We start from the raw sequence: 13,196 nt of genomic DNA, 5'->3' as shown, positions 1-13,196 counted from the left end.
TGGGATCATTCAGAATAATTAATTTATAATAATTGGGGATAATTAATTTGTAATAATTTGGGATAATTAATCTGGGTTAATTAATCAGGGATAATTAATCAGGGATAATTCAGGAATTCTTTGGGAAAACAAAACAGAATTCTGGGAAAACCCAAACCCAACAATTCCAGCAAAATTTCGGAATAATTTGGATTTTTTTCCCTTCTTTTTCCCATCTCAATTTTCCCTTTTCCCATTCCCAAAATTCCATTTTTATCTTTAGAAAAAAAAAAAAAATTCAGGATAAAACCCTCGGGAAAGCAACTCTGTGCTTTTTATTTTTTATTTTTTATTTTCCCTGGTTTTGTTTTTTTATTTTTTTTTTTTTGGGAATCACAAAAGGATTTTTCTGGGTCGGGGCCACAAAAGCTCTTTGTGCTCCCCGGGCTCGGAGCCAGCGCCGCAATTCCCGGAATTCTCAATTTTTAACCCTGAAATTCCCATTTTCCTCATTATTAAATCCTCAATTCCCCATTTTCCTGAATTTTTTAACCCCCAAATTCCCATTTTCCTGAATTTTTCACCGTGAAATTCTCATTTTCTTGATTTTTTCCCCAATTTTTAACCTCAAAATTCCTATTTTTTTAAGGCCCAAAATTCCCAGAAATCTGGATTTTTATAACCCCCAAATTCCCATTTTCCTGAATTTTTTAACCCTGAAATTCCCATTTTCCTGATTTTTTTAACCCCCAAATTCCCATTTTCCTGAATTTTTCACCATTAAATTCTCATTTTCTTGATTTTTTTTCCCAATTTTTAACCTCAAAATTCCTATTCTTTTAAGGCCCAGAATTCCCAGAAATCTGGATTTTTTTAACCCCCAAATTCCCATTTTCCTGAATTTTTTAACCCTGAAATTCCCATTTTCCTTATTTTTTAACCCTCAAATTCCCATTTTCCTGAATTTTTCACCATGAAATTCCCATTTTCCTGAATTTTTAACCGTAAAATTCCCATTTTCCTGCTTTTTTAAATCCTGAATTTCCCATTTTCATGATTTCCCATTTTTAAACCCCAAAATTCCCAGAAATCTGAATTTTTTAACCCCAAAATTCCCATTTTCCTGATTTTTAACCCCGAAATTCCCAGAATTCTGATTTTTTAACCCCAAAATTTCCCATTTTCCTCCTTTTTTCCATCCAGTTTTCCAGGGAAATCCCAAAAATTCTGGAAAAATCCAAATCCTCTCCCAAAATTCTGGAAAAATCCAAATCCTGTCCTGGATTTTTTTGGGAATTTCCGGATCCACTCCTGGATTTTGGGAATTTCTGGATCCTGTTCCAGATTTTGGGAATTTCCAGATCCAGATTTTGGAATTTTCAAATCCTAAAATTCTGGAAAAATCCAAATCCTGTTCCAGGTTTTGGGAATTTCCGGATCCTGTTCCAGATTTTGGGAATTTCCGGATCCACTCCCGGATTTTGGGAATTTCCAGATCCAAATTTTGGAATTTTCAAATCCTAAAATTCTGGAAAAAATCCAAAACCTGTCCTGGATTTTTTGGGAATTTCTGGATCCTGTTCCGGATTTTTGGAATTTCCAGATCCACTCCCAGATTTTGGAATTTTCAAATCCTAAAATTCTGGAAAAATCCAAATCCTGTTCCATGTTTTGGGAATTTCTGGATCCTGTTCCGGATTTTGGAAATTTCCACTCCCAGATTTTTGGAATTTTCAAATCCACTCCCAAAATTCTGGAAAAATCCAAATCCTCTCCTGGATTTTTGGGGATTTCTGGATCCTGTTCCAGGTTTTGGGAATTTCTGGATCCTGTTCCGGATTTTGGGAATTTCCACCCCTCCCCCACCCCAGGGGGGTTCTGGAGCCATCTGGGATTTTTGGGATCGATCCCAACCTGGCTCCCAATCCCCTCCCCTGTGGATTCAACACCTGCTCTGGGTTTTATGGGGTTTGGGATGGATCCAGATCCCAAAATGGACACTCCGGGTTTTTATGGGATTTGGGATCCAGATCCACAAATGGCTGTTTGGGGTTTTTATGGGATTTTATGGAATGGATCCAGATCCCAAAATGGCTCCTCCAGGTTTTTATGGGATTTTATGGGATGGATCCCGGGATGTGGGATGGATCCAGATCCCAATTCTTCCCAGTTTTTATGGGATTTGGGATGGATCCTGATCCTAAAACCGCTGCTCCAGGTTTTTATGGGATTTTACGGAATGGATCTCGATCCCAAAATGGCTCCTCCAGGTTTTTATGGGATTTTATGGGATGGATCCCAGGATCTGGAATGGATCCAGATCCTGACTCTTCCTGGGTTTTATGGGATTTGGGATGGATCCTGATCCCAAAATGGCCGCTCCGGGTTTTTATGGGATTTTATGGGATGGATCCAGATCCCAAAATGGACACTCCGGGTTTTTATGGGATTTGAGATCCAGATCCCAAAAGGACCGTTCCGGGTTTTTATGGGATTTTATGGGATGGATCTCAGGATCAGGGATGGATCCAGATCCTGACTCTTCCTGGGTTTTATGGGATTTGGGATGGATCCTGATCCTAAAACGGCCACTCCGGGGTTTTATGGGATTTTATGGGATGGATCCAGATCCTGACTCTTCCTGGTTTTTATGGGATCTGGGATGGATCCCAATCCCAAAATGGCTCCTCGAGGTTTTTATGGGATTTTATGGAATGGATCTCAATCCCAAAACGGTGGCTCCAGGTTTTCATGGGATTTTTTTGGGATGGATCCCAAGATGTGGAATGGATCCAGAACCCAATTCTTCCCAGTTTTTATGGGATCTGGGATGGATCCCAATCCCAAAATGGACACTCCAGGTTTTTATGGGATTTTACGGAATGGATCCAGATCCCAAAATGGACACTCCAGGTTTTTATGGGATTTTACGGAATGGATCCAGATCCCAAAATGGACACTCCCTGTTTTTATAGGATTTGGGATGGATCCCGATCCTAAAACGGCTCCCCCAGATTTTTATGGGATTTTTGGGATGGATCCCAGGATCTGGAATGGATCCAGATCCTGACTCTTCCCAGTTTTTATGGGATTTGGGATGGATCCCGATCCCAAAACGGTCGCTCCAGATTTTTATGGGATTTTATGGAATGGATCCAGATCCCAAAATGGACACTCCAGGTTTTTATGGGATCTGGGATGGATCCAGATCCTGGCTCCTCTGGGTTTTTATGGGATTTTATGGGATGGATCCCGGGATGTGGGATGGATCCAGATCCCAATTCTTCCCAGTTTTTATGGGATTTTATGGAATGGATCCAGATCCCAAAATGGACACTCCCTGTTTTTATAGGATTTGGGATGGATCCCGATCCCAAAAGGGCCGTTCCGGGTTTTTATGGGATTTTATGGGATGGATCCCAGGGTCTGGAATGGATCCAGATCCTGACTCTTCCCAGTTTTAATGGGATCTGGGATGGATCCAGATCCCAAAACGGCCGCTCCAGGTTTTTATGGGATTTTATGGAATGGATCCAGATCCCAGAATGGACACTCCCTGTTTTTATGGGATCTGGGATGGATCCTGATTCCAAAAGGGCCGTTCCAGGTTTTTATGGGATTTTATGGGATGGATCTCAGGATCTGGGATGGATCCAGATCCCGGCTCTTCCTGGTGATCCCAGCTTGGGATCTGGGATGGATCCAGGTCCTTCCCAGTAATCCCAACCTGGGATCAGAGATGGATCCCAAGATCAGAGATGGATCCCAGGATTGACGATTAGTCCCAGGATCAGGGAATGGATCCCAGGATTTTGGGGATCAGGGGTGGATCCCAGGATTGGGAATGGATCCCAGGATTGGGAATGGATCCTGTGACCAGGGATGGATCCCAGTATTTTTTGGGATTAGGGAAGGTCCCAGGATCAGGAATGGATCCCAGGATCAGGAATGGATCCCAGGATTTTTGGGATTAGGGACAGATCACAGAATCAGGGATTGATCCCAGGATCAGGGAGTGGATTCCAGGATTTTGGGGATCAGGAATGGAACCCAGGATTGGGAATGGATCTGGGGATCAGGGATGGATCCAAGGATTGGGAATGGATCCCAGAATCAGGGAATGGATCCCAGGATTTTTGGGATCAGGGATGGATCCAAGGATTGGGAACGGGTCCCAGAATCAGGGAATGGATCCCAGGATTTTTGGGATCAGGGTCAGATCCCAGAATCAGGGTTTGATCCCAGAATCAGGGAGTGGATCCCAGGATTTTTGGGATCAGGGATGGATCCCGGGATTGGGAACAGATCCTGGGATCAGAGAATGGATCCCAGGATTGGGAATGGATCCCAGAGTCAGGGAATGGATCCCAGGATTTTTGGGATCAGGAATGAATCCCAGGAATGGATCCCAGGATTTTTGGGATCAGGGATGGATCCCAGGATTGGGAATGGATCCCATGATCAGGGAATTGATCCCATCCCTTCCCAGAGATCCCAGCCCCTCCCCCATTCCAAAGTCCATCCCGGAATTCCCATCGGATCGGCCCCGCCCCTGCCCCGCCCCCGCTGCCCTTTGCCCACCCGGAACCGTTCCCGATTTTCCGCCGGCGCCGCTCCCAGCTCAGGTCGGTTCCGGGTTTTCCTGGAGACCCCAGATCCCCAGGATTTGGGATTTTGGGGATTTGGGATTTGGGATTTTGGGATTTTGGGAATTTGGGAATTTGGGATTTTGGGGTTTGGGGATTTGGGATTTGGGGATTTGGGAATTTAGGGATTTAGGGATTCCAAGGGTTCAGAGATTTGAGAATTTGGGGATTCAGGAATTCAAGGATCTGGGGTTTTGGGGATTCAGGGATTTGGGAATTTGGGGATTTGGGATTTTGGGGATTTGGGGATTCAGGAATTCAAGGATCTGGGATTTTGGGGATTCAGGGATTTGGGGATTTAAGGATTTGAGAATTTGGGAATTTAGGGATTTGGGAATTTGGGGATTCAGGGATTCAAGGATCTGGGATTTGGGGGATTCAGGGATTTGGGGATTTGGGAATTTAAGGATTTAGGAATTTAGGGGTTTGGGGATTCTGCTTCTGGGATCCTTCACCTGAAATTCCAGGGGTTTGGGATTCCTGGAATTTGCGAATTTGGGGATTTAGGGTTTTGGGGATTTGGGAATTTAAGGATTCAGGGATTTGGGGATTCTGATCCTGGGATTCTTCACCTGAAATTCCAGGGGGATTCCAAGGATTTGGGATTTCAAGGATTCGGGGATTTTGGGATTTGGGATTTTGGGATTTGGGATTTTGGGGATTTGGGGATTTGGGGATTCAGAAATTCAAGGATCTGGGATTTGGGGGATTCAGGGATTTGGGGATTTGGGAATTTAGGGATTTGGGAATTTAGGGATTTGGGGATTTGGGATTTTGGGATTTTGGGATTTCAGGAATTTGGGATTTTGGATTTTGGGAATTTGGGATTTTGGGGATTCTGATCCTGGGATCCTTCAACTGAAATTGCAGGGGGATTCCAAGGATTTGGGATTTCAAGGATTCGAGGATTTGGGATTTTCGGGATTTGGGATTTTGGGAATTTGGGGATTTGGGAATTTGGGGATTTGGGAGTTCAGGAATTCAAGGATCTGGGATTTGGGGGATTCAGGGATTTGGGATTTTGGGAATTTGGGATTTTGGGGATTCTGATTCTGGGATCCTTCACCTGAAATTCCAGGGGAATTTCAAGGATTGGGGATTTCAAGGATTCAGGGATTTGGGAATTTGGGAATTTAAAGATTCGGGGATTTGGGAGTTCAGGAATTCAAGGATCTGGGATTTGGGGGATTCAGGGATTTGGGAATTTAGGAATTTGGGATTTTGGGGATTTGGGGATTCTGATCCTGGGATTCTTCACCTGAAATTCCAGGGGGATTTCAAGGATTTGGTATTTCAAGGATTCAGGGATTTGGGAATTAAAAGATTCGGGGATTTGGGGATTTGGGAGTTCAGGAATTCAAGAATCTGGGATTTGGGGATTTGGGAATTTAAGGATTTGGGAATTCTGCTCCTGGGATCCTTCCCCTGCAATTCCAGGGATTTGGGATTCCAAGGATTCAGGGATTTGGGAATTTGGGGATTCAGGAATTCAAGGCTCGGGGATTTGGGGGATTCAGGGATTTGGGATTTTGGGGATTTGGGATTTTGGGAATTTGGGGATTCTGATCCTGGGATCCTTCACTTGAAATTCCAGGGGGATTCCAAGGATTTGGGATTTCAAGGATTCAGGGATTTGGGAATTTGGAGATTTGGGAATTTGGGAATTGGGAATTTGGGGATTCAGGAATTCAAGGATCTGGGATTTGGTGGATTCAGGGATTTGGGAATTTAAGGATTTAGGAATCTAGGGATTTGGGGATTCTGCTTCTGGGATCCTTCACCTGAAATTCCAGATGTTTGGGATTCCTGGAATTTGCGAATTTGTGAATTTGGGGATTCAGGGTTTTGGGGATTTGGGATTTTGGGATTTTGGGGATTCTGCTTCTGGGATCCTTCACCTGAAATTCCAGGGGGATTCCAAGGATTTGGGATTTCAAGGATTCAGGGATTTGGGAATTAAAAGATTCGGGGATTTGGGGATTTGGGAGTTCAGGAATTCAAGAATCTGGGATTTGGGGATTTAAGGATTTGGGAATTCTGCTCCTGGGATCCTTCCCCTCCAATTCCAGGGATTTGGGATTCCAAGGATTCAGGGATTTGGGAATTTGGGGATTCTGATCCTGGGATCCTTCACCTGAAATTCCAGGGGGATTCCAAGGATTTGGGATTTCAAGGATTCGGGGATTTGGGAATTTAGAGATTTGGGAATTTGGGAATTTAAGGATTTGGACTTTGGGGATTCGGGAATTTGGGGATTCAGGAATTTGGGGATTCAGAAATTCAGGGATTTGGGAATTCGGGAATTTGGGGATTTGAGATTCCAAGGATTTGGGGATTTGGGATTTTAGGGATCTGGGGATTTGGGAATTTAAGGATTTAGGGATTTGGGAATTCTGCTCTTGGGATCCTTCCCCTGCAATTCCAGGGGTTTGGGATTCCAAGGATTCAGGGATTTGGGAATTTAAGGATTCAGGGATTCAAGGATCTGGGATTTGGGGGATTCAGGGATTTGGGATTTTGGGGATTTGGGATTTTGGGGATTTGGGGATTCTGTTTCTGGGATCCTTCACTTGAAATTCCAGGGGGATTCCAAGGATTTGGGATTTCAAGGATTCAGGGATTTGGGAATTTAAGGATTCAGGGATTTGGGAATTCCACTCCTGGGATCGTCTCCTGAAATTCCAGGGATTTGGGATTCCAAGGATTCAGGAATTTGGGGATTTGTGAATTTAAGGATTTGGGAATTTGAAGATTCAGAGATTTGGGAATTTGGGAATTTAGGAACTCAAGGGTCTGAGTTTTTAGGGATTTGGAGATTTGGGAATTTTGGGATTCAGGAATTTGGGAATTCTACTCTCAGGATCCCTCCCCTGCAATTCCAGGGGTTTGGGATTTGGGGATTCAATTTTTAAAAAATGGAGAAAACATTTTTAAAAAGGGGGGGAAATGGTGAAAAATGGGGGGGAAAGGGGAAAAACTGAGAGTAAAAAACACAAAAAAAAAAAAAAAGAAAAAGGTGAAAAATGAGGGGAAAACCTCCAAAAAGAAAAGGGAGAAATTATGGAAAAAAGGGAAAACCCGGTGGGAAAAAAAAACACAAAAAAAGGGGAAAAATGAGTTGAAAAAAGGTGGGGAAAAAGAAAAAAAATGTGGAAAAACTGGGGGAATTTAAGGATTCAGGGATTTGAGGATTTGGGAATTCTCCTCCCCCTCCAAGCCCCGCTCTGCTCCTTCCCTTTGGGATTTTTTTGTGATTTTTTGGATTTTTTAGGGATTTTTTGGGAGATTTTTGGCATTTTCCCGGCACTCGGGACCTGTCCCGGCCTCCCAAAATCCCCCAAATCCCAACAAAAATCCCAAAATCCCCAAAAAAATCCCCAATCTCCCCCACCCCCCGCATTCCGCAGCTCCTCGCGTCATTCCCGATTTTTTTCCCCGCAAAAAAAACCCAAAAAAAACCCCCAAAAAACCCCAGAATTTGGGGCAGAATCGCGGTTTTTCCATCCTAAAAATTCAGATTTTTTTCCCGGAAAAAAAACCGGATTTTGGGGGAGAATCGCGGTTTTTTCGTCCCAAAAATCCCGATTTTTTTTTTTTTTTTTTTTTTTTTCCTGCAAAATTCCCGAGGATTTCTGGGATCGGGGGCGGGGGGAGGTTCCGGGAGCTGCTCCCAAAATGTCCCCGCTCGTCTGGAAAAGTGGGAAAAAATGGGAAAAAAATGGGAAAAAAATGGGGAAAATTGGGGAAAAACGGGGGGGGAAAAATGGGGGAGGAAATTATTTTTTAAAAGCGGGGAAAAAATGAGAAATTGGAGGGGAAAAGGGGAAAAAAATGCAAAAAAATGTGGAAAAACTGTGGGAAAATCATTAAAAAAACTGGGAAGAAAAAGGGGGGGGAAGGGGGGGAAATGTAAAAAAAAAAGTGGAAAAACTGAGGGAAAACCATAAAAAAAGGAGGGGAAAAGGGGAAAAACTGAGGGTAAAAAACACAAAAAAAAAGGTGAAAAATGAAGGGAAATCCTCCCAAAAAAGGAAAAAAATTATGGGAAAAAGGGAAAAGCTGGGGGAAAAAAAAACCAAAAAAAAAGGGGGAAATGAGGGAAAAAAAAAAAAAGGGAAATTGGGAGGGTTGAAAAAAGAAAAAAATGTGGAAAAACTGGGGGAAAACCATTTTAAAAAGGGAGAAAAATTGTGAAAATGGGGTAAAAAAAGGGGAAAACCAGAGGGGGAAAGGGGAAAATTTGGGGAAAAAAAACACCCAAAAATGAGGAGGAAATTGCAAAACAAAAGGAGAAATTGTGTGGGAAAAACGCAAAAAAAAGTGGAAAAAATGTGGGAAAATCTTTTTAAAAAAAGGGGAAAACTGGTGGAAAAAACTCCCAAAAATGGGGGGAAAGTGGAGGGAAAATTACAAGAAAAAAAGGGGAAATTGGAGGAAAAAGGGGAAAAAAAAGTAAAAAAATGTGAAAAAACTAAAAAAAAAAAGGGGGGGAAATTGTGTGGAAAAAAGGGGGGGGGGGAAGGAAAAAAAAAACAAAAAAAAGTGGAAAAAAATGTGGAAAAAATGTGGAAAAACCTTAAAAAAAAAGGGGGGAAAATTGGGGAAAATCAAGGGGGAAATCACAAAAAATGAGGGGAAAAAAGGGGAAATGGGGGGAAAAAAAACTTAAAAATTTTGGGAAAAACACTTTTAAAAAGGGGAAATTATGGGAAAAAAACACAAAAAAAAAAATAGTGGAAAAAAAGTGAAAAAACCTTTAAAAAAAAGGGGACTATCAAGGGGGAAATCACAAAAAATGAGGGGAAAAAAAGGGGAAATTGGGGGGGAGAACACAAAAAAAACCTGTGGGGAAAACACTAAAAAAAAGGGAAAATTAGGGGAAAAAAGGGGGGGAAGAAAGCAAAAAAAAAAATGGAAAAAATGTGAAAAAACCTTAAAAAAAGGGGGAAAATTGGGGAAAAAGGGGGAAAACTGGGAAAAAAAACCACAAAAATAACCCACCCAGAAAAAGGGGAAAAATTTGAGAAAAGGGGGAAAACCAAGGGAGAAATCACAAAAAAAACAGGAAAAAAAAGGAAAAAAACACACAAAAAATGTGGGAAAACTGTAAAAAAAAAAGGGGGAAAACTGGTGGAAAAAACACCCCAAAATGGGGTGAAAAAACAGGGGGAAATTGCAAATAATAAAGGGAAAAAGGGGGGAAAAAAACGTTTTAAAAATGTGGAAAAACTGGGGGAAAACCTTAAAAAAATGTGCAGAAAAAGGGGGGAAAAATGCAAAAAAATGTAGAAAAATTGTGGGGAAACTGTAAAAAAAAGGGGAAAAACTGTGAAAACAGGGAAAAAAAAGGAAAAGCAGAGGGGGGAAAAAAATGACCCAAAAATGAGGAGGAAATTGCAAAACAAAAGCAGGAAAAAAAGGAGAAATTGTAGGAAATAAACGCAAAAAAAATGGAAAAAAATGTGAAAAAACCTTTAAAAAAAAGGGGAAAAAATGGGAAAATCAAATTAAAACCCCCAAACCCCAAATTTGCCCTGATTTTTTTGGCAGGCCATGGCGGACAGAACCGTCGACCACGGCGTTCAGATTCGCTTCATCAGCGACCTGGCCGAGGATGGCGGCGGCCAACGAGCGCCGCGCGCCCGCGGCGGCTCCTACGGGGTGGCCGTGAGGGTCCAGGGCATCGCTGGGCAACCTTTCGTGGTCCTGAACAGTGGCCAAGGGGCTGGGGACAGTTTTGGGGTGCAGATCAAGGCGGGCAACCCCGAAACGAGAGCTGGGAGTCCCGAAATGGCCGCGGAGGCGTCGGAAATGGCGGCGAATCGTCACAAAATGGCGGCGAGTCGTCGCGAAATGGCGGCGAATCGTCACGAAATGGTCACGAATCGTCATGAAATGGCCTCAAATTTCAGAGCTGGGGTGGCCACAAATGTTCCTGAAATGGCCACAAATGTTCATGAAATGGCCACCGATGTTGTGGGTGAAGCGGTCACGAATCGCCGCGGAACGGCCGCGAATCGTCACGAAATGGCCGCGAATCGTCACGAAATGGCCTCAAATTTCAGGGCTGAAATGGGCACAAATCACCATGAAATGGCCACAAATTTCAGAGCTGGGATGGCCCCAAATGTGCCTGAAATGACCCCAAATGTTGCGGATGAAGTGGCCGCGAATCGTCACGAAATGGCCGCGAATCGTCACGAAATGGCCACAAATCACCATGAAATGGCCACAAATTTCAGAACTGGGGTGGCCCCAAATGTCCCTGAAATGACCCCAAATTTCAGAGCTGGGATGGCCACAAATGTGCCTGAAATGGCCCCAAATGTTCCAGGTTGGAGTTCCAAAATGGCCGCCAGGAATCCCAAAATGGCCGCCAACGTCGCGGCTGAAACGGCCCCGAATTTTCCTGAAGTTGCCCCAAATTTTCCTGAAATGGCCCCAAAATCCTGGGATGAGGAGGAAAATTCGGGGGGATCTCGGAGGATCCCAAAATTTTCGGATCAAGACCCCAAAAAATCCCAGGACGCCCCAAAATTTCGGGACCAACACCTGGAAAAACCCAATTCCCGAGGGATCCCAAAATTTTCGGATCAAGACCCCAAAAGATCTCAGGATACCCCAAAATTTTGGGACCAACACCCAAAAAACCCCAAATCCTCCGAGGAACTTCGACGATCCCAATCCCACGGCGACCTGGCGGCGAAAAATCCCAAAATTCCGCCCAAAAATCCCCAAATTTTGGGGGACGTGGACACGGAGCCGTTGGGTTCGGTGGATTCGTTGATTTCCAAATTTGATAATTCTGGGAATTGCCAAAATTCCCCAAATTTTCGGGGCCGGGCGGCTCGGAGGGTTCGAGGTTCGGCGGCGGCGCCCAGGAAACGATCGCAGAGTTTGGATTCGAGGGAGCCCCAAAATTCCAAAATTTCGACCCAAAATGTGGAGGAGAAGAGCGTGGAGATGGAGGTGAAAAATTGGGGGGTTGGTAAAAATTGGGGTTTTGATATAAAAATGGGGGTTTGATATAAAAATTGGGATTTTTCCTAAAAAAAATTGGATTTTTCCAAGGAAAAATTGGATTTTTCCTAAAAAAATTGGGGTTTTAATATAAAAATTGGGATTTTTTTTGCTGTAAAAATTGGGGGTTTCTCCTAAAAAATCGGGGGATTGGCAAAAATTGGGATTTTGATATGAAAATGGGGTTTTGATATAAAAATTGGGTTTTTTTCCTAAAAAAATTGGGGTTTTAATATAAAAATTGGGATTTTTTTTCTTGTAAAAATTGGGGTGTTCTACTAAAAAATTGGGAGTTTTGGTAAAATTTGGGGTTTTGATATGAAAAATGGGGTTTTGATATAAAAATGGGGTTTTGATATAAAAATTGGGTTTTTTCCTAAAAAAAATTGGATTTTTCCAAGGAAAAATTGGGGTTTTTTCCTAAAAAAATTGGGGTTTTAATATAAAAATTGGGATTTTTTTTGCTGTAAAAATTGGGGGTTTCTAGTGAAAAATTGGGGGTTTTGGTGAAATTTGGGGTTTTGATATGAAAATGGGGTTTTGATATAAAAATGGGGTTTTGATATAAAAATTGGGTTTTTTCCTAAAAAAAATTGGATTTTTCCAAGGAAAAATTGGGTTTTTTTCCTAAAAAAATTGGGGTTTTAATATAAAAATTGGGATTTTTTTTGCTGTAAAAATTGGGGTGTTCTACTAAAAAATTGGGGGTTTTGGTAAAATTTGGGGTTTTGATATGAAAATGGGGTTTTGATATAAAAATTGGGATTTTTCCTAAAAAAAATGGGATTTTTCCAAGGAAAAATTGGGTTTTTTTCCTAAAAAAATTGGGGTTTTAATATAAAAATTGGGATTTTTTTGCTGTAAAAATTGGGGGGTTCTAGTAAAAAATTGGGGGTTTTGGTAAAATTTGGGGTTTTGATATGAAAAATGGGGTTTTGATATAAAAATGGGGTTTTGATATAAAAAATGGGATTTTTCCTAAAAAAAATTGGATTTTTCCGAGGAAAAATTGGGTTTTTTTCCTAAAAAAATTGGGGTTTTAATGTAAAAATTGGGATTTTTTTTTGCTGTAAAAATTGGGGGTTTCTAGTAAAAAATTGGGGATTTTGGTAAAATTTGGGGTTTTGATATAAAAATGGGGGTTTGATATAAAAAATGGGATTTTTCCTAAAAAAAATGGGGTTTTTCCAAGGAAAAATTGGGTTTTTTTTCCTAAAAAAATTGGGGTTTTAATATAAAAATTGGGATTTTTTTTGCTGTAAAAATTGGGGGTTTCTAGTAAAAAATCGGGGGATTGGTAAAAATTGGGGTTTTGATATGAAAATGGGGTTTTGATATAAAAATTGGGTTTTTTCCTAAAAAAAATGGGATTTTTCCAAGGAAAAATTGGGTTTTTTTCCTAAAAAAATTGGGGTTTTAATATAAAAATTGGGATTTTTTTTGCTGTGAAAATTGGGGGGTTCTAGTAAAAAATTGGGGGTTTTGGTAAAATTTGGGGTTTTTGATATGAAAAATGGGGTTTTGATATAAAAAATGGGATTTTCCTAAAAA

General features: G+C 41.7%; 1 protein-coding gene across 1 annotated transcript in view; it reads left to right on the top strand.

Annotated features, from left to right (window-relative positions):
* CGN (cingulin) overlaps positions 1-13,196 on the top strand; it is a 66,938-nt gene that overhangs the window by 9,101 nt on the left and 44,641 nt on the right. The window contains exons 2-3 of the mRNA XM_033082596.1: positions 10,176-10,591; positions 10,901-11,594. Of these exons, the coding sequence (XP_032938487.1) occupies positions 10,179-10,591; positions 10,901-11,594 (1,107 nt within the window). The 5' untranslated portion in view covers positions 10,176-10,178. The remainder of the gene's footprint in view (positions 1-10,175; positions 10,592-10,900; positions 11,595-13,196) is intronic.

Source organism: Catharus ustulatus, chromosome 30 (genome assembly GCF_009819885.2).
Source record: "Catharus ustulatus isolate bCatUst1 chromosome 30, bCatUst1.pri.v2, whole genome shotgun sequence".
NCBI lineage: Eukaryota > Metazoa > Chordata > Aves > Passeriformes > Turdidae > Catharus > Catharus ustulatus.
This window is presented reverse-complemented; position numbering and strand designations above follow the sequence as displayed.